The 21,486-nt window shown below is 42.2% G+C and overlaps 2 protein-coding genes and 3 non-coding genes across 5 annotated transcripts in view; 4 read left to right on the forward strand and 1 right to left on the reverse strand.

The window, feature by feature from the left end:
* The first annotated feature begins 865 nt into the window (after window positions 1-865).
* RPS8 (ribosomal protein S8) lies at window positions 866-7,263 on the forward strand. Its single transcript, XM_032217533.1, has 6 exons — window positions 866-968; window positions 1,433-1,539; window positions 2,552-2,651; window positions 3,967-4,142; window positions 6,536-6,665; window positions 7,100-7,263. Exons 1-6 carry the CDS (start codon window positions 965-967, stop codon window positions 7,207-7,209), a joined length of 627 nt encoding a protein of 208 aa, XP_032073424.1. The 5' UTR covers window positions 866-964; the 3' UTR covers window positions 7,210-7,263.
* LOC116509828 lies at window positions 1,270-1,351 on the forward strand. Its single transcript, XR_004255548.1, has one exon. It is a non-coding gene; the product is annotated as a small nucleolar RNA SNORD55/SNORD39 (small nucleolar RNA).
* Window positions 2,367-2,468, forward strand: LOC116509830. The gene has a single exon (XR_004255550.1). It is a non-coding gene; the product is annotated as a small nucleolar RNA SNORD46 (small nucleolar RNA).
* LOC116509829 lies at window positions 6,947-7,015 on the forward strand. Its single transcript, XR_004255549.1, has one exon. It is a non-coding gene; the product is annotated as a small nucleolar RNA SNORD38 (small nucleolar RNA).
* A 1,347-nt stretch (window positions 7,264-8,610) lies between the features above and the next one.
* Window positions 8,611-21,486, reverse strand: part of BEST4 (bestrophin 4) — a 30,636-nt gene continuing 17,760 nt past the window's right edge. Inside the window, exons 3-10 of the mRNA XM_032217526.1 lie at window positions 18,738-18,832; window positions 14,621-14,854; window positions 13,634-13,788; window positions 13,137-13,214; window positions 12,745-12,876; window positions 11,766-11,846; window positions 11,194-11,348; window positions 8,611-9,168 (exon numbers count right to left, since the gene is read on the reverse strand). Coding sequence (XP_032073417.1) covers window positions 8,778-9,168; window positions 11,194-11,348; window positions 11,766-11,846; window positions 12,745-12,876; window positions 13,137-13,214; window positions 13,634-13,788; window positions 14,621-14,854; window positions 18,738-18,832 — 1,321 coding nt within the window. The 3' untranslated portion in view covers window positions 8,611-8,777. The remainder of the gene's footprint in view (window positions 9,169-11,193; window positions 11,349-11,765; window positions 11,847-12,744; window positions 12,877-13,136; window positions 13,215-13,633; window positions 13,789-14,620; window positions 14,855-18,737; window positions 18,833-21,486) is intronic.

The following is a 21,486-nucleotide window of genomic DNA, read 5'->3' on the forward strand; positions in this document are numbered from 1 at the left end:
GTCTCCTACTGAAAATTCTACCCAGGTCTAGTCCTAAGTTTTTTCACTATTGGACAAAGGCAACTAACCATTTGCACTCGCTAATGACATGCCCTAGTGATGACTTGTTTATTAATATTTATAAATGGCCATTTTAGATTAAGGGGCTATTTGAGAGGCAAGATAGATCTTCCCCATCTGTTGTGAAATGGCAGAAGAAAACATGAATTTCACTCCCAAGACATGGTCTAGACTAGTGTTTTGAATAAATCAGACCTCAGACGCAAAATCCTGTGGGCTACCCTGTACTGTACTCGATAACGGAGTTCAGTTTATTTACCGCCATCGGCGACCGCCCGAAGACAGTCCAGGTGTAGTAGCTCTAACACCATAAGCTACATTCGTTATTAGTTTACCTTTACAATATCTATACGTTCCGTTGCTGTTTTTAACATCGTGTAGAACACGGGTCTCCAACCTTGGCAACTTTAAGACTTGTGGACTTCAACTCCCAGAATTCCTCCTCCAGCAAAGCTGGCGGATGAATTCTGGGAGTTGAAGTCCACAAATCTTAAAATTGCCAAAGATTGAGACCCTTGGTGTAGAAAACAGATTATCAGTTGGTTCCAAGCATCAACAGCAACACCTTCCTCTCAAAAACAATCCCTGCCAAGCAACAACCTTAACAATCATTTAAAAAATTTGCAGGCCTCGTCCCCGTTTTCAGCAATTCTTCGAAAAACAAGCCGGAATACACCTCATCGGCTTCTTTTCACACAAACAATAAAAAAAAACGTCCAGCCCGGTCACGCCAATAACGAACGTCCACCAGCCACCTCCTTCCGCCTGTTTCAAATGTCCCATTTTGATGACGCGACGATGCGCGTCGACTGAGGAGAGTGTTTCGCCGCGAGATTTCCCGGGGAACAATCCGTCCCGAAATGCTTTGCGTCCTTCTTTTTTGCAATCGGCGCCTGGGAGTAGGATGGGTGAGTTGTTAGAGGGAGAGGGACGTCGTGGTTTCATCCGTCCCCATCCGCCCCGTAGACATCCCCGCGAAGCTCCCAGTCGAGTAACGGGGAGAAGGATGTTTACCACGTTAAATGCGCGTGATATTATGGTTAGTTTTTTGTAGCAATTGCCATTCGGCCTGCTTTGGATCCGGACGCCTCTTCGGCCTTTGCTGTGTATTGCCGCAGTATAGCCACCTCTTCTTAAGGAGAGAGGGGCCTTCATGGAACGAAATTGTTTTCTCGCCTTAAAGCCCCCTTTTTTGTTTCTTTGCCCGACGTTGCAATGATGAAACTTTTTTCCACTGCTGCATTAAGGCCGAGTGTGCCATGCGGAGACTTACCTTGGAGAACTGAGTAACACTGGGCAGAATGAACTCCTGCAAGCCGTGGAGGGACAGCTTTAACGACCACTCTTAATCCATTTTTCTCTTTTTACGCAGGTATCTCCAGGGATAATTGGCACAAACGCCGTAAGACCGGGGGAAAGCGGAAGCCCTACCACAAGAAAAGAAAGTATGAGTTGGGGCGACCTCCTGCCAATACTAAAGTACGTTCGCTGAATTGCTTCGGGGGGTGGGCGGAGATGTTTGGGTTAGAGTTCAGGCTACTTTGTTAGGAGTAAAGTATTTTAAGTTTCCTGAATAATGTGGATTGCTATAGGCCAACTGGGAAACCACCTTTCCAGGCAGAAAAAACACATGGAAACTTCAAGTGTTCTTCATTCTGGACTAATCCAGAACACTTAATAGCAGGTAACGAGAAATTTGCTAATTCTAAAATGTCCAAGTAAAGGATAACTATAATAAAACTTTATGATACAACAATAGTATGGCTTCTGCACCCATATTTTTAAGAACTGTTATTAGTGTGCCCCTGAATTTAATTGCAGTACCATTTTTATATGTCAACAATGATTTGTTTATGTGTGAAACAGATGTGAGCTACTTTAGGTATACCAACGTGTTGCATATGTGTGGTGGAATGCTTAATCGGGGCACCATATCACTAATTAATTTGAAATTATTGTAGTCCTTAAAAGATAAAAGCCGAGGTGGCGCAGTGGTTAGAGTGCAGTACTGCAGGCCACTTCAGCTGACTGCTATCTGCAGTTCGGTGGTTCAAATCTCACTGGCTCAAGGTTGACTCAGCCTTCCATCCTTCCGAGGTGGGTGAAATGAGGACCCAGACTGTGGGGGCAATATGCTGACTCTGTAAACCGCTTAGAGAGGGCTGAAAGCCCTATGAAGCGGTATATAAGTCTAACTGCTATTGCTAAGATTTGAAGTAAACTTAAACCCAGAGTTAACTTTGGTCATGTTGAGATAATTGCATAGTGCTTTAGTTTGGAGATACTGTTCCTCTGATTGTGGAGGCAACTGGAGTGATGAGAAGTACACCTTAGGTGAGTGTGTAGACTGTTCTGGTCTTCATCACAGTCACTAATGCTAGGGGTTGTCATAGTTACACTGACCATGTTGCCATTTAGGATGGACATTTGAGGCAATATTTTAGTTCCACGAATTGCTGTGTTTGAACAAACCTGTGGTACTTTGTTGCAGATTGGCCCCAGAAGAATTCATACAGTAAGAGTTCGTGGTGGCAATAAAAAATACCGGGCTCTGCGTTTGGATGTTGGAAACTTCTCTTGGGGATCTGAATGTAAGTGTAAAGTAGATGTTATGTACAGTATTTGGGGGGGAGGGTGTATTAGTAACCTAGTGTAGATGCACAAATAAAAAAAACTGTGATGATAACTTTGACCTTAAGAGAGCTTTGGTGAATTCCTAGCTCTCGGTGATAAGAGTGTCATAGTTACCCTGAGTTATCTGAGGTGGGTTCCTACCAGTTCAGCCAAACCAGTAGTGGTATGCTGGCCAGGGTCACAGAACCAGCAGCGACCCAGGCTGGCCACATCGCCAAATCAGTTGCCACCGCCATCTTATTTTTTAGTTCTGCGTATGCGCAGAACAATTTCTATTGAACTGTGCACGGGCAAAGATTGCCCATGAGCGAACCAGCAGTAACGCTGGCTAGAACCCACCCCTGCTGAGAGTGTGCGTTATTATAGGGATGTTAAAGGGAAGACAAATAGTTTATATAAGTTTGAAAGGTATTCAAGTCTGGAAAAACTGAGGGGTTGAGAGAGAAATAATGAAAAATATTAGCTAACTTTAAACAAATGGTCAGCATGGATTTAAAGACTTATTCAGTGGTGAAGAGACAAGAATGTTGTAGATGGCACAAGTATTTTAACAGCCATGTTAACAAGTATTAAAACAGCCATGCAATAAATTTGAACCTTTGCTTGCATGTTTAGTTTGCTACCCCACTAGTATTTGGGGGGGAGGGGTTACATGTTTGCTCAAGAGTGTAGCTTTGTTCCTATTCAGGTGTAACTTAACTGGTCAGTTCATAATCCTGGTGTTTGTTTGGTCGGTGAGGTTAATATGCCCCTGCAGATTTTCTTTTTTTCATATTTGTTACTGAGCTTGGTTATGAGGATCTTATTGGAGCTGCTGAAGATAACATAAGATAAACAAGTCTATTTTTGTATTTTCTAATTAGAAGGCTGATTATGATATTTTGCAGAAATATTCAGAGGGGATCACTATTGTGACACAAGCTCGGTCCTTTTTGCATCATTATCAGTGATCTTGCACGTATGTGTAAAGGGGCACGTTTGTGTTGCAGGGTCATCATGCTCTTTGCAAATGCAATCATATTTTCTAGTCATCCTAGTTTGAGGAGTCACATACTTCAGAGTTTGTAAATTCTCTCTTTGAAATTCTGTTCTTTATTCTTTTAAATGGGGTGGTTTTGGAAATGGAAGCAGTCAAAATTTATTGCTATATTATAAAATAGAATTTATACAGATCCTGCACAGTGTGTGAAGGCCTATTTTTATGTACACCAAGATTCTTAATAGCATTCAGGTTTCTTACTCTTGAGAAATAAATTCCTTTTATCCTTACAGGCTGTACCCGCAAAACCAGAATAATTGATGTAGTCTACAATGCATCCAATAATGAATTGGTGCGCACAAAGACCCTGGTCAAAAATTGCATTGTCCTCATTGACAGCACTCCATACCGACACTGGTATGAAGCCCACTATGCCTTGCCTCTTGGGCGCAAAAAGGGTGCCAAGCTGGTAGGTGACATGTTATTCTATTCAGGGGTTTAAAAATATATTTGTCTTCTGATGATGATACCATTAACCAGTTCTGCTGCTGAAAGACAATGATGGATATCGACTGATCTGAAGGAGACATGAGACCAAGCTGTGTAGGATCCCTTTTCAATATAGAGCATCTTAGTGCTGAAGTATGGAGGCAAATGTTTTGAATAAAAAGGATTCTATAAATTACTTTTTGTGGATTCCAATTTGAAAAATGCTGCTAATCTGTTATCCCGTCAATGCTCAGATCACAATTTATTTGGAAATTGTTTTAAAGTAGTAAAGAGTTCAGCACACCGGTCATGCTGTGTAAAGGTTGTAATTAGGAGAATGCACAATACTCAAAGCATTTTGATTGCCCTGGGTATTAGCTGAAACAAAATCTGGAGAAGTTTGACAGGATGAGTAGGACAAGACCTGTACATCTCACACCTATAGCTCTTCATCTAAATTGGCCTATATATGTACATTTATTATTTGTAAATTCCTAGTGCCTTCCTCTGACTGCCACTATCTGTGTTTATTTAGACACTGCACATCTAATTGGCACGCTTATATTTCCAGTTCTTTCCTGACTATAAGGAACTGGGCATTAGTGGCTATAGGGAAGTAGAAGGGGGAAATGGTGCTTGGAAAATGGGGGTGATAGGCTGGTTGAATAAACTGCTGTTCAACCTGGGGAAATTGGCAGTGACCAAAGCTAATCTGACTTTGCAGTTTGTCCAACCAGATAAAATGGCCTCTCCCACCTTAGATTTTCCAAGTGGTTTCCTTTCTCTTCCACTTATGCACATAACATGTTTTGGTGTAGGCATAGACAAGTTTTTATGTGCAGAACAGTTTTCACCATTTTGCACAATGTTAGTTTTTAATTTTACAACCGATTATCTGGATTCCTTTCAGTCTGGATTCAGGCCTGGCTACAGCACAGAAACTGCTTTGGTCGCACTGATCGATGATCTCTGGAGGGCCAGGGATAGGGGCCATGCCTCTATCCTAGTGCTCCTTGACCTCTCAGCGGTCTTCGATACCATCGACCATGATATCCTTCTGCGGCGGTTGTGGGAGTGGGAGGCACCGTTCTTCGGTGGTTCTCCTCCTACCTCTCGGACAGGTCGCAGTCGGTGTTGGTCGGAGGGCAGAGGTCGACCCCTAGGTCCCTCAATTATGGGGTGCCACAGGGTTCGGTCCTGTCCTCCTTCCTATTTAACATCTACATGAAGCCACTGGGTGAGATCATTCGTCGGCACGGGATAAAATACCATCAATATGCGGACAATACACAGCTGTATCTGTCCGCCCCGTGCCAACTCAGTGAAGCGGTTGAAGTGATGTGTCAGTGCCTGGAGGCTGTCGGGGTCTGGATGGGAATGAACAAGCTTGCACTCAATCCTGACAAGACTGAGTGGCTATTGATGCTCCCTCCCAAAGATTGGCTATTTACTCCATCTCTCAGGCTGGGAGGTGAAATTATACGCCCCTCAGAAAGGGCTCACAATTTGGGAGTCCTCCTGGACCCGCAGCTGACTTTAGAACATCATTTGTTGGCTGTGACCAAGGGGGCATTTGCCCAGGTTCGCCTGGTGCACCAATTGCGACCCTACCTGGACCGGGAGGCCCTTCGAATAGTCACTCACGCCTTTGTGACCTCAAGACTGGACTACTGTAACACGCTCTACATGGGGCTGCCCTTGAAGAGTATTCGGAGACTGCAGCTTGTCCAGAATGCAGCCGCGCGAGCGATTGTGGATGCACCTCGATACACCCACGTGACACCTATCCTCCGCGAGCTGCACTGGCTGCCTATTGGGCTCCGGACATGCTTCAAGGTGCTAGTCATTACTTTTAAAGCCCTACATGGTATCGGACCTGGGTACTTGAGAGACCGCCTCCTGCCAGTTACCTCCCTACGACCGATCAGATCCCACAGATTAGGTTGCCTCCGAATTCTATCTGCCAGCCAGTGCCGACTGGCAAATCCCCGGGGGAGGGCCTTCTCTGTGGCTGCTCCGGCCCTCTGGAACGATCTCCCCGTCGAGATCCGGACCCTCACCACCCTCCAGGCTTTCCGCAAAGCCACGAAGACCTGGTTGTTCCGGCAGGCCTGGGGCTGATGAATTTCCAGCCCCACTTGAAATGTTGTGACTGCTGTTGTTTTTTACTCTGTCTGTCCTTTGTCTTATTTGTATCCCCTTCCCCCCTTTGGTTGTTAGCCGCCCCGAGTCCCTCGGGAGTGGGGCGGCATACAAATTAAATAAACATTCAAACAAACATTCAAACATACAACCCCCAAATCTGCTGAATGTTTCAGGTGTTTGTGGAATTATGGGAAATAACAACGGCTTGCACTTCTGCTTTTGTTCCAGACCCCTGAGGAGGAAGAAATTTTAAACAAAAAACGTTCAAAGAAAATTCAAAAGAAATATGATGAACGGAAAAAGAATGCCAAGATCAGTAGCCTCCTAGAGGAGCAGTTCCAACAAGGAAAGCTACTTGGTAAGATGTAAAAGATAGAAAACTGAGCTTGCTAGACACAGAAGATGTACTATTTTGATAAATTATGTGATGGTGGCAGTCTATACTCAGAGTTGACAAAGTCACAGCTGCTTTATTCTAGGGCAGGATTTACTTGTTTCAAATCTTGGTATAATATTTAACTTGACAATTATTAGAGCCTTTGCCTAGTTCTTGATACTTTATACGAGTTAGAACCAGAAATTCAAGTGTCAGGGGATTCCCATGTTATCCTGCATAATTGACCAGGGATTTGAAGTTGATCTTGTGATGAAAACTTTGTCCAGTTCTGCTGCTGAATGTGAGTGGTGACATTTCAAGTTCTGAAGGTAACTTCATCTGTAGGAAGGCTGTTAAGTGTGTTCACCAGTATTAATTGACACGTTTTCCTTTAATTTTGTCCTTTCCTTTTTCAGCTTGCATTGCCTCCAGACCTGGACAATGTGGCCGAGCAGATGGCTACATTTTGGAAGGCAAGGAACTAGAATTCTATCTGAGGAAGATCAAGGCCAGAAAAGGCAAATGAATACATTTATTGTATCCAACAGGCTTAATAAATATCTCAGAGTCTTGTAAATGATTAATGTGGTTATTTATGGGCATTGGGACAAAGCATATCAGTGGTCAGTGTTGGAGTGGAATTTATACTAATATTGTGGACTGTAGATTGGAAGAAAGTCTCGGCTTGTTTCAGTCTGGTGCCAAATGTGTTTCCTTGTAGGCCAAGCTATAACTTAACTGCAGCCCCAAGAAAAGCAATAAGATTGAAATTTCTCTCACTGATCTTTTCAAAAGCTATTTAGTTTTCTAAACTTGTTGCATTTTTATTTGGGAGAGGACCTGTTGCTGCCATTCCCCAGTTGAAAATGGAGGATAATGAGAAAGATTTTCATAAATGGTTGTAACGTGAAATTATATAACTATGCAATTGCATGAATTGTTGATAGAAAGCTGGACAAATGCATAAGCTAAATTCAGCAATTGAAATATAATATTAACCAAATCTAAATGTTGCTCCTTCATCCAGAGTTTTTATATTTATGCAGATTAATCTTTTTCAGTGCCCATATTTTCCTCCTTAAGTCAATCTTAATGTTATTGAGTCAGTTTCACTTGAAGTTATGATTTACCTCTGAATAAACAAGATTATGCTGTTAAATTTTGAAAATGCATGGATTCCAATTAAATAAATTAAGAATTAACACACAGTATCTTCCTAGTTGAATATTTGGCTCATCTGGATTTTACTATTATTCAGATACCTAAATTATAAAAAGTTGCAGAACACACATGTTTAAAAGATTATTTATTAATCATAAGCTAAACAAAGTTTGGCTAGGTTATTAAAGAAAATACATATCTCTGTTAATATATCTGGCACAAAGAACCCAGACAGCTAAATACAGAAGGCACAAAGAACTCAAGAACAACATGTTAGGTTAATTTTGAGTGAAAAGGGGTCTATGACCAAATAAATGGCAATGTGTTTACCGTAATGGAAGTGACTTGTGGATTGTGGGCTGCTTGGGGTGATTGGAAGGAGAACATAGTCCAGTTTTACGTACCAGTAAATGTGTGGGTTTTTTTTACTTTTCTTGGAGTTCAGAAATTTATTTCCCAGCAACCATATTTGCTTTTTTGTGTGCTGATGAAAATGGTCAGGATCTCTGGTCATTAAAAATATAACCTGAAAATATCTTCATAGTTCAGGGGTGTCAAACTCAATTTTATTGAGGGCTGCATCAGGGTTGTATTTGACCTTGGGGGGCAAGGGTGAGTGGCCAGCTCAATGTTATTCAGGGAAACCTATGGTGGCCCAAGCACTCTGCCAGTGGAAATGGGTCCCTAAGCTCTGTTTTTGGCTGTGACTGCCTCCTGCAACCCCCTGCCAGTGAAAACAGAGCTTGGGGGGGGGGGGGGTGGCATGTGTGGTTCTCCCAAGCTCCCTTTTCTCTGGCAGATGCACCACAGGCTGGTCGTCTGTTTCCAGGGCCAGATCTTAAGCACCCCACAGACTGGATCCGGCCCATAGGCCTTGAGCTTGACACCCCTGCCATAGTTGATCAAATAATTGCAGCCAGAAATTTGATGATCTTAGCTAGATGATGGCTGTTCAATACTGCTGATGCTGTCATCTAGGGATCCTATCACAGTAATAATGGGTATATCTTTTCTCTCTGCATTGTGAGGCGTACCGGTTTCACTAATTCCTGTTTCCTCGTCCTCTGTCTCTTCCTCGTCGATACGGCCAACTGCCTCTGGATCTTCTCTGCGATTGAAGTTGGGACTGGCAGAAGGAAAGATACCCTCAGATCTCAAGCGCAGTAACTGAGGGTGGGAAATCCGGTTGCCCTTCCCAAAATTTTTGAGGCTAATTGCTGGAGAGGCAGCAGCAGCATAAAAGCGGCTGAGCAAAGGTGTCTGTATGCGGTTCATGCTGGGTGAGGCATCGACCTGCTGATTCTGCTCTGGGTCATCGCTCATCCTACACAAAGGGGGAAAGACAATTCAGTACATGCACAACAGTGAAATAAAAAATCAGGATGATTCCTGGTTCCATTCCAGCTGATAGTGATAGTGACTTGGTATATATAACACGTGAAGCAATAAATTTACTGATCTAGGTACAAATTAACTAAGTACACTGACTTAGCCAAGGTGATAGGAATGGTCTGACCCTAGCTGATAACTCCTTTAGCATACTAAAGGTGGTTTGAGAGCTAAGGAAGGACAGATCTGTGTTTCCCCAAAAATAAGACAGGGTCTTGTTTTGACCCCTGAAATAAGCCTTATTTTCGGGGAGTTCTGATTATTTTTAAGATGCAGGTGGTCCCTTAACCGCCGCCTGCGGATCAGGTGATCCAGAAAGGGCCAGAAGTTCTGTCTCTGTTTCTGCCACATTCTTGCCATCCCTAGCATCGCTGGACCTGCTGCTCTTTTTGCAGCCACCACTAAGAGAAGGGGCACAGTAGCTAGGGTTTGCGGGAGCAGCCTCCACGAGGCTGTTCCATGTGGATGGCAGGTGCATATGGAGCATGTTTCCCACTCCCAGGAAATGGCGGGGACCAGCTGCGCATGCATTTAAATATTTTCGGGAAGGGCTTACTTTAGCACATACGCTCAAAAGCCCGATTGGTCTCATCCAGGGAGGGTTTATTTTTGGAGAAACGGTATAGTGACGCACCTATGCTGTGGCAGACTCCAGTAGAGTGTTCTCCAGTCAATTGCTTCTAGTAAATCTGTTGTTGAGTACAACAGAATACCTGTGCTATACATTGCCATCTGTGGGAGGTGTCTGAAATTTCACATTTGGTGTACTCTTAGTGCCCTTCTAAATGTAGAATTTGCTTTAATGTAGAATTTGTTTTTATTTGCAGAAACAGGTGTTGCTACGTGAATTTTGCCCCATTTTATGACCTTTCTTGCCACAATTGTTAAGTGAATCACCACAGTTGATAAATTAGTAACATGGTTGTAGAGTGAATCTGGCTTACTCCTTGATTTTGCTTGTCAAAATATTGCAAAAGGTGATCACATGACCTTGAAACACAAGTATCTCAGTTGCCAAGCATATGGATTTTGATTACATGATCATAGGAATGCTACAAAGGTCAGAAATGAAAATGATCATAAGTCATTTTTTTCAGGGCCATTGTAACTTTGTCACTAAATGAACTGTTGTATGTCGACTACCTGTATTTGATTTAATTGTATAATGGCTAACTTAAATAAGCAGCCTGTATCATATAGTTTTATGGACTGCTTTTTTCCCCCTTCATAGATGACTTTAAATAGGTTCCTAATCTCTAAGCATACCATCTTCCTTGAGTGATAAACAAGCTTCTCTTGGGCTATAAATCCCATCGTCCCAAACTTCATGAACATAGTGGTTATAGCTTATGAAAGCGAGAATTTAATGATATTTTGGAAGGAAGATGGATACATGGGATTGTAGGCGAGCTGTGCTAGTATGGTTAAAATTCAGTCTGGTGCATCAGTTAAAGCCAGCTGCAGGTCATGGAAGCTTATGACTTTAATAACATTTATTAGTTGGAAAAAGTTACCAGATTACAACTGAATATCTAGGAGGAGCTTTGTTGCATCAATTTGATTTCCATCTAGTATCAATAAATTGCCCTATTACAGTGCTTGTTGATACTTTCATGAATGCCAATCATGCTATTTATTCCTCTTCAATTTCCTTAAAATTTATTTCAAGTAGAAACTTGCTTGCCCCCAAACTGCCAATGTGCAGTTCTAAAGAAAATTAGAAATTTTCCAGGATAGGCATTGGCAAGAATAAATTATCTTCCATAGACAGGCTCCAAACTTTTTATGACAGTGTGAATAGTCATATGTTACATGATAGATTATATGTATCAAGTTATTTTATTGATTTGGGCGAGGAAGTTCACAAAACCAAAGCTGTGATTCTATCAGGCAGTTGTCATATTTGGTAGCCTCAAAAGGTAGTTGTCTGACGACAAATGCATTTGGCAATTAAACTTACCGCATATCAAAGGTGGAGCCCATGAAGGAAGGTTTCAAGGTCTCTGCCAATGTGGCTGTTGTGTAGGGTGGTTGAGCTGTAGATTCATTCCAATATTTGTCCTTCCCAGTTGGAGGCAGGTTCTGGTACATGTCATCCACTGAAAGCAACGATACCTAGCCAAAACAAAGAATTGTTCTGTTTTTGAAGAGTAGCTGGTGAAACTACATGTCTATTGATTACAGTACTTTAATGTTAGATTCAAATATTTGCTTTGCATAATTGTTCCTTTTAATGTCTGCTTTTGCAGAGAGAAAAAAAGAAAAATAGATGTTGGGACTATTGGAAATTATTCTTATGGTAGGCTTTCAGTGCCATTTTGCCATATGGTCTGAAATTAAATACATCTGACAGCATCAGATGGAGAAAGGCTGGGATTACCCATATTTCCCAGATTAATTTCATGCTGTTGAAGCTGCCATAAGGATATTTTAAATCATTAGCAATAGTTAACATCTTGGTGCACCAATTTCTAGACCAGGTATAATTTGTGTTTCTAAGTAGCATATTTTAAACATTTATGTAACACTCACCTGAAGGTTTCTGTCTATCAATTTATTAGTTTCAAAATCATCATCATCCTCTCCAAAGGGATTAATTATTTGTTCAGCCACCTATATGGGAAGGAACACTTTATCAATATTTTAAAGATAGCTGTGAATCTGCTTAAAATGAACAGCGTGTTTGTAAATCTTACTCTAGCTATGCATAAAGGCTAGCTATGTAGCAAGAACATTGCTGCTCCTTAATAGTCCAAAGTCAATCTGTTAAACAGAAATAAATGGACCTTATGTAGATTGTGATGCAACTTAAAAACATTAAAAAGCTGAGCTTCACCAGCTACATCTTGTTGCCTGAAGAGGAAAGGATAGTTGATAGATTCAGCAAACTTTCACTGGAGAAAGATGAAGTGTTTTGAGTGTCTGGTTTGCTTCATACAAGTTTATTCCACAAATAAAATCTGTGGAACAAACTGGCATGAAGCCAACCAAAAGCTCAAACATGAAAGTTTGTGCAATCTATTTAAGACTAGATTGACTGTAAAGGTAAAGATTCCCCTCGCACATATGTGCTAGTCATTCCTGACTAGGGGACAGTGCTCATCTCCGTTTCAAAGCTGAAGAGCCAGCGCCATCCAAAGACGTCTCCATGGTCATGTGGACGGCATGACTAAATGCCGAAGGTGCACGGAACGCTGTTCCCACCAAAGGTGGTCCCTATTTTTCTATTTGCATTTTTTATGTGCTTTCGAACTGCTAGGTTGGCAGAAGCTGGGACAAGTAATGGGAGCTCAGTCCATTATGTGGCGCTAGGGATTCAAGCCACCGAACTGCTGACCTTTCGATCAACAAGCTCAGCATCTTAGCCACTGAGCCACCTTTCAGTGACTGTAGTTTCAGTGACTGTAGGACAGACTGTAGGGCAGGGGTTCTTTGAGCTAGTTATTTTTATTAAATTATTACTATAATATGAAAAATCATCAAGCTATTTGCTAAAAGCCAACATCCTCACCTTCAGCCACCCAGCATAAAAGAAGAACTGTAGGAGTGTGGGCAAGGGAACATATATGTCTAGATCTCCATCCAGGAACTGGCGGCCAACCACACAAAATGCAAAGAAAGAATAGACCGCTATAGTGACCACCTGTGGAGAAGATGGCATTCATGGTATTAGACATCATCACTGGGTACCTCTGGGCTCAGTGATTTTTTTAAGCAATCCATTTTCCCATTTCAATGAGTTTCTTGAAACCTTTATTTCATTCACATTCACAACCCACTTATAAAACAGTGACAATTCCAAATATTTCACTGTGGCTCTTGATTTTTTATTTGTTTTAATTTGCTTTGGTAGCTGTAGCAGCAATCACAAACTTTTGTTTATATGTTTCCTGTTGCACTGACCTGTGTGTACACTAGGGGGATACTGATCCAGTCAAAGTGAAAAAGCATGCTGCATTTGGCACGGTAGAGGTTCAGTTCCTGCGTGGAAAAACCCAGAGGCTTCAGAATTTGCAGCTTTGTTAAACAGTTTGTTCCTGTATTGCAATATTGATCTTTGAGGCTTCCTTTAAATTGATGTGTAATTTTCTGTTAGGCTTATAGATAAGATGGATAAATGTGTTCAGCCAATTCATGGAACCGGGGTTATTTTGCAACATAGGTGGGATATGTGAAGTTAAAATAATGTAAGAGGCAACAAACTGAAGTCACTTTTATATAAATTATAATATTTGTTAGATTTATATAGATTAATAGGGTTTTTTGCCAGATGTTGGACCTCAAAAAGGCAAGAATATCCCAAGAATGCCAAGAATAGCCCTGGCAAATGATGCAAAATAAGAATCGGAATAGTTTAAACTTGGGTACTTATAACCTCCTCCATTGTTCCTTGATCTTACATCCATGAGCAATCTGAGTGCCACATCATCGCGGACCCTCCCTTCTCGTCGTGCCTGCGCAGCTAGATTGGTGAACCACACACAGGGGATCCAATACTTGTTGAAGTCTGAATGGAGACTCTCATATTTCTTACGTTCATCCTGTGTCATAAAACCTGTAAGGGGGGTGGGGATGATATGAGAAATTGGCTTGGAAGCAGGTTCAAACAACAGACTGAGTCACATTACTACAGTAATACTTTGTACTGTATCAGGACGAAGGAATATTAGGTATGTTCAATGCCCTGAATTTATAAACATAATAAAAGTGGGATAATAAAAATCTTTTTTAAAAAGTAGAACAGGCATTTGACAGGAACCGTATTATGGACTGAGGAAATTTAAACTGAAAAAGTGCAAGGTCTCTTCTCAGTTCCTCGCTTTGTAACTCCAATTTCTCAAAAACCACTCGCTTGAAAGATTTAAAGTACAGCATCCTTTCCCAATCTGCCTGGGGGATTCTGAGAAGTTAAAAAGGCCACTAAAATTGTAGGCCAACAAACTGGGGAAATTGGATTAGAATATGATGCATTATAGGCAGCCTATGTAGGGATTATTCTGAGTTCTCGAATTAGCTACTAGCAAAAGCAGTTTTAGTGATGTCCCTGAAGAAAACTTTGCATCCAGATGGTTTTATAGAGATGCAGTAAAAAATAAACAGATGAAGCATTAAAAAAAAGTTGTCCCTAACCTTGTGCCCCCTAAATGCCAGATATAGTCCTAATGTTCTTGAGGGCACCATAGTGAAGAAGTCTGCCATTGAGTAGATGAGCCAAGGCAAGGACTGAGAGCCTTGCAAAGATGATCAATATTGGCTTCTCCTGTGATTTCCTGTTTTTCTCCCCCCCCCTTTCCAGGCAGTAGCCCAAAGTGAGAAGTTTCTCTGCATCCACTTTCACACACAGACACACACCCAGCCTTAAATCTTTCCTTCCTAGTCAGGCTCACCAGCTTCTACGATGTGGTCCATAGTGGGGAATCTCTTAAGCACTCTGGTGCTGACTGAACGCAAGATCAGGACAGAAGATAAGTTGGCGTAACGAATGAGTGTGCGCCGCAAAATCCGACCCTTGTCATCTTTCCCATGAACGTTGCTGGAAATGACACACATCAGCTGATCTGGCAGGGGAATGCTGGTGTATTGGGCCCACCAACGGTTCACAATCAGTGTGACGTAAAAACCTACCAACAGAGAAGTTCAATGATACTAAAAGAATATGGCGTCTGTTCAAATTTCAAATGATTCATTTCAAATGATTTTTTCTGCACTACAAAAGCTATCTGACACGTACGGCAGATTTGAAAGAAAGCTGGATTATTTGCTGTTTTTAACATCAAATTATGAAGAAAAAAGTGAGAATGTTGAATGTTTGAATGTTCCTGAAATACAAACGAAGGATGTCAGAGATGAAGATTCTCAATTTGCTGACATTCCGGGCATCTGGTTTACCTCTGAGGGAGAAAAAGATGGAACGTTTGAAAGGGGGGCAGCTACGCAGAAGATTTACTTCGAAAGACAGAGCGTAGGAGGAATGAGAAGCATTAAAGAATTTATACTTTATGAAATATCATTTGCAAAACTTTTGATACCACCACTGAGAATTAAAGACAAGCTGAAAAGTGGAATAAGCGTAGGACAACGACATTATATGAGAGGCACCTTAAGCAAAAAGGTGCAAAGATCTTCTTGTTTGGACTTGCTCATAAAGACGTTTGGAGAACTTGATCCACGAATGGCAACAGGATTAAGGAGGTTTTGTTATTGGAGAGACACAGGCTGATAGATGGAAGAATACAATTCACATCGAAACATTGAAATCACTGTTGTTTTAAACTATTGCTTTATATCTGATTTGAGACAACCTAGCTTTTTAGAAGTTTTTTGCTCTTGTGGTTTTAAATGATGCCAAAAAGGGGAGGAAGGCTCATTAATAAATCAGTTACAAAAATAAAGCTGGAGATGTACAGCACCGTTAGATTGTTGATTAATGTGTGGTAGCAAAATATCAAAGATAGATAGATAGATAGATAGATAGATAGATAGATAGATAGATAGATAGATAGATGATAGATAGATAGATAGATAGATAGATAGATAGATAGATAGATAGATGATAGATAGATAGATAGATAGATAGATAGATAGATAGATGTAGGTAGGTAGGTAGGTAGGTAGGTAGGTAGGTAGGTAGGTAGGTAGGTAGGTAGGTAGATGATAGATGATAGATGATAGATAGATAGATAGATAGATAGATAGATAGATAGATGATAGATAGATAGATAGATAGATAGATAGATAGATAGATAGATAGATAGATAGATAGATAGATAGATAGATAGATAGATAGATAGATATGCAATATCTAGGTTTGATAAATATACAATACAAGCATACAATTTTGGATCTGGGCTGCAAAACTCATGTCATCACTACATGACCTTAACAGGTTTCTCTGTACATTTGCTGCTATCTTGGTGTTTGTAGCCCTGATATAGATAGCTCCAATACAACGAAATGTCAGCGACCAATTGCTAAAGGTCTTCAGAGTTGCTGCACTTAAAAAATAGTTCCCAGTTTACATATAGCAATAATACTAGCAATAACACACTTCTATCCTACTCCATAGTGTTTTACAGCACTCTCTAAGTGGTTTACAATTCTGCACCCAATAATCTGGGTCCTCATTTTACCGACCTCAGAAAGATGGAAGGAGCCTGTCAAGATTGAACTCCAGACTGTGGGCAGAGTTAGCTTGTAATACTGCATTCTAACCACTGTGCCACCAAGGCTCAATATCAAAATGCTTAGAAGAGTCTAAAACTACAGGTGTGTGAAAAGCCACAGCCATCAAAATCTCACTTTTCCAAAGTAAATGCTTTCCTGTTTCAAAAAGAAAAACGATAAATCCAGCCAGTCATACTAAGTCAGGACAGTAACAATCACAACCAGAATAAACAGAAAAGCTTGATGTATTTCCGGTATTCTGGAGCATGACATAGATTCTTCAAACCTTAAAAGAAAGAAAAATGGCCCTGCAGGGAGAGTTATTGTTCATACTACCTCATTCTTTTCAGCAATAATAAACTAATACCCATGGTCAGGGGTGAGTTGCTGCCGGTTCACTTCCCATGTGCCATGCATTGCTTGCGCATGTGCAGTTGCCTGTACATTGTTCTGTGTGTGCGCAGAATTGTTCTGTGCATGCACAGAACATTATAAAATGACTTTAAAACATGCTGGCAATGGCATGGACGACCGGAGAACTGGTTAGGGAGCGTGGCCAGCCTGCCATCCCTACCGATTCAGCAACCCAGGCACAATTTCCACTACCAGTTCACCCAAACCCATGCAAACTGGTAGCAACCCACCTCTGCCAAGGTACTCACAAGATGCAAATATGACCCATAAGAAGGTAACCACTATAGTATGACTGAAGCTCTATTTTTAAGATGCAACACAGGCAGGACCTTTGATCACACAATCATGAGTACTATCTTGATTTTTCTGACCATGCAAGCTAATTTCTGAAAAGTTACCCTCTTTGTGTCATTTTTTAGAGCAAAACTTGCAAAGGTAGTCTTTATTGAAGGAAAATGTTGGATATGTTCATTCTGCATAATGTAGGCATTAATACCAGATTGTCACTTCCCTTTTCATTTTAGTTACCAATACTTGATTTCTCCTCCTTCACTTCCCTTTTTCCATACCCAGGCTTTGACATTTACCTTGTGGCTATGTTCTACTTCCCCATTTCCTTCTCTTTAATCAGCCTTTCTCCCAACCCTGGAGTTTAAAAAGAACACACCTCAGTGGACTATAGCTCCAGAGCTTACAAAGGAAGTGTTTCCTTGGGGATGGAAGGACAGGGGCAGATGAGGGGAGTGAAGTACAAAGCTCTATACAATGAGTGGGATTATCCTGGAAGTATTCCTTCCTAGCTTCAGAGGAAAGAAAATGCTTGAGAGTTACATCAGAAAGTAGGCAATTATCAAGAACTGCAGAATTTCTTCCCATCTTTGGAAGAGGAATGTCATTCAGAAGGCCAGAAAGAAACAGTTGGGAAGCAAGGAGTTCAAAGTTTTGCATTTAGCTCTTGAAGAACAGCATGAAAATGAAACAAGGAATTTTGGGCATTTTCCTGATTATGAAAAGACAGGTTGAGTAAATAGCATGTGGGGAAATTTCAAAGCTCTAGTATTCCAATCCAGATTTCTATAATCTAGTGATTTCCCGATGGCAAAGGAATTCTGGATTTTGTAATCCCAATCAGAGACGGGGGGGAGAGTGGCTGTGGACCTAGTTCTCCCAGTTTCTAGTTAGATGCCTTAACCATTATACTAAAATGGCTGTCTTGCGATGATTAAATTCTACATTCATTTAGATTATATCAAAGGTGAAATTCAGCAGGTTCTGACAGGTTCTAGAAAACCAGTAGCGGAAATTTTGAGTAGTTCAGAGAACCGGCAAATACCACTTCTGGCTGGCTCCAGAGTGGGGTGTGAATGGAGATTTTGCTGTATCCTTCCCCTGCCATGCCCACCAAGCCACACCCACAGAACCGGTAGTAAAAAAAAAAATGAATTTCTGGAACTGGATTACATTCAGGATAAATTCTCGGATTTCAGGCTAATAATCATACCTAAGATAAATAAACTGCCCAGAGTCATATAAATTCAACAATTTATTATTACCAAAATTAACAGACTTTTCAGCCCACATTTTCACTTAGGAACATATATAGGTAAGAAAGTATATAGTACCTTACAGGTCTATTGGACATAGGACTATTTCTCTCCCTGGTTCAGAACTCTCTCTTAGATCTGGCCCCAGGGATTCTGTGTCTGTCTTGTTAGGGGACCTACTTAGCTAAAGAAGACAGAATTGGCTGTGGCCTCTTTTAAAAACAAAGCATGCACTCTCCCTTTGACCAATAGAATGTAATATAGGATTTTAAATTACCCAGTTACTTTCCATCACAACTCTGCCATTTCAGCTGAACAATAAAAGCAGACAAACAGAAACCACAGCAAGTTGTGCGTCAAGAATATGTTAAATAAATCCTACCTAGGACAAAAGACAGAGGGATGAGGTCAGTGGAGCTCTTGCAATATTTAGCTACCTTTTCAAAGAGACGTTTCTGATATTCATTGAGAAGGTACCTGGAGAGAGAGAGAGCAAAAGATAAAATAATACCAACCTGAGACTGCATCATACTAAATATTCTTCTTTAAACTAACAAGAGTTGAGGTTCTTTTGCCTATCTCTGCCAAAGCAAGTTATCTCTTGGTCTACTTGGGTAATAATCTGTGGAGATGTAGCTCCACTGTACTTTGTAAACTGTAGTTCATGACTTAGCATCATACCACATTATTGTATGTACCTGGAGTATGGACTTGGAGTCTGGCAGCAACTACCTTGGCCTTTTTAATTATTTTAAAAATTCTTTTCTTTTCCTCATGAGACTGGTGAGGCCCCGCCTCCCCTGCCTCCCCTGACTGCACGCCCCTGGTTGAGTCCATGGAACACCATTCCCCATTCAATAGTGTTGAACACTCTCTTAATATTTTACTATACTTTATCTGCAATGAATTATGACCTCTAGTTCAGGTTCTACTCACATCAAAATGATCAGATAGATCTTTAATTATTGCTTTGGGAAAGTGAAAACTAATTATGTTTGTTAGCCACTGCTGGGCAAAACATGAAAAGGCTTCAAGCAGCCTGTTTAAATACACCTTGAATATCTTGTCTGTTTGGATCTTAAGTATGTGCCATGCTAAGATTTGCAACCTGTAGTAGGGAATAGTGATGGGAATATCAATGTTCAGCTTAAACACTGTCCAACAAACACTGGTTGAGTGACGTGTGGTGAGCTTCATGGCCGGTGAGGCAAGCGCGAAAGCCCCGCTGAAGCCCCGGCGCTGGGACTTTAAAGTCCTGCTGCCAGGGCCCTGCTGCCACTTTAAAGCCATGCCCCTGGGCACTGACTGCTCCAGCGAGGCTTCCAGCTCCATCCCGGCAGGCGGAGAGGGCAAGGGAGGACTGGAGGCAATGGGCAGGCGGGCGGGCTCAGCAGCGCTGCTGCACCGGCAGAGCCAGCCTGAGGGACGAGGGGCGGCCAAGCCTCTGTGGTGGCAGGGCCCCGGCGGCAGGGCTTTAAAGTCCTGGCGGGGTCTGCCATAGAGTGAGACTGGGTCCTCCCTTCTACGGCTCACCCAGCCTTCACGAACCGATTGCTGACAGAAGGGAGAGAGGAGAGGAGAGGACCGCCGCCCTCCGGGCCAAGCATGTTGGTCTCCAGCTGCGGGCTGTAGCTCCGCTGTTAGCTGGGCTGGGCTCTGGAAGCTGGCTGGTGCCCGACAGCCAATGGCCGAGCGGCCCCAGGGGAGGCTCCTGGACGGTGGTGAAGTGAGGCTGCTCGGATGGCTGAGGCTCGGCCGCCCCTCATCCCTCAGGCTGGCTCTGCCGGTGCAGCAGCGCTGCTGAGCCCGCCTGCCCACCCATCACCTCCAGTCTTCCCTTACCCTCTCCGCCCGCCGGGATGGAGCTGGAAGCCTCGCTGGAGCAGTCAGTGCAGGCACGCATCTTCAAGATCATCGTCATCGGGGACTCCAACGTGGGCAAGACCTGCCTGACGGTTCGCTTCTGCAGCGGCACCTTCCCCGTCAGCACCGAGGCCACCATCGGCGTGGATTTCAGGGAGAAGGCGGTGGAGATCGCCGGGGAGCATATCAAGCATGTCCCGCTGAATGGCCGGCCCAGAAGGCATGCCAGCACTTTAAAATGCATGCCACCACCCCGGCCATACAGCGGGGCGGCGGCATGCACTTTAAAGTGCCAGCGTGTCTCCCGGCCACAAATCAGGACATGTTTCACTCTATGGCGGGGCGAGGCGGCATGGCTTTAAAAAATAAAAAATAAAAATAAATGTGCTAGCCCGCACGCCAGCAGACGCGGGTAAAACACACACACACACACACATAATAAAAACAAATTACAATTACTTACATTACAAATAATTTTGAATTCCTCCCCCCTGCCCCCTCCCTCTGACCCACATACCTTCCAGCTGCGTCAAAAATGCAAGATTTGGTCTAGCCAGGGCCAGGCAGGCTAGGATAGTTGCTGCTAGAGTCACCACGTGAATGACTCTGCTTAACTGTTTAAAAAAAGCCTCTAAACAAAGTGCCCTCTGCAGGAGGAGGCAAGAGAATCACGTGCCTCCTTTGCATAAAGAATTTTTCACCTTTTAACCCTTGCTTAACTCTGGGCAACGGTTAAAAGGCGAAAAATTCCTTATGCAAAGGAGGCCCATAGTTCTCTTGCTTCCCCCTACAGTTAGCACTAAGCAGACTCAGAGTCACTGTGACTTGGAGTCTGGCAGCAACTACCTTGGCCTTTTTAATTATTTTAAAAATTCTTTTCTTTTCCTCATGAAACTGGTGAAGCCCTGCCTCCCCTGACTGCACGTCCCTGGACTCAACTAGCATTTTATTTAACATATACTTTAAATTTGCATGTTATGGTGATGAAGTCCCTTCAGTTTATAATTAATATTATTAATATAATATTAATTATATTATTAATACAATATAGGCAACTCTGGGAAATAGTTTTACTATTGCCATACGGCACATTGCAACTGTTGATGTAAAAGGAGGAGAATAAGCCTCAAATTGTTGCTGCCACAGCCATTTTGACTATAACATCTCCCCTCCAGCAGCTAACACTCAGGTAAGCATGGAATAACACCAGACAAACAATAAAGCAGACAACAGTGCCCTAATCAAGTAACTATCAAGGAGAAAACTAC

The sequence above is a fragment of the Thamnophis elegans genome, chromosome 5, assembly GCF_009769535.1.
Source record: "Thamnophis elegans isolate rThaEle1 chromosome 5, rThaEle1.pri, whole genome shotgun sequence".
Classification (NCBI taxonomy): domain Eukaryota; kingdom Metazoa; phylum Chordata; class Lepidosauria; order Squamata; family Colubridae; genus Thamnophis; species Thamnophis elegans.

Excerpts from the sequence above, each read along its gene's own strand:
- RPS8 (XM_032217533.1), top strand. Across the intron at positions 2,652-3,966 it reads CTTCTCTTGGGGATCTGAAT|GCTGTACCCGCAAAACCAGA; the intron begins GTAAGTGTAAAG and ends TTATCCTTACAG. Across the intron at positions 6,666-7,099 it reads CCAACAAGGAAAGCTACTTG|CTTGCATTGCCTCCAGACCT; the intron begins GTAAGATGTAAA and ends TTCCTTTTTCAG.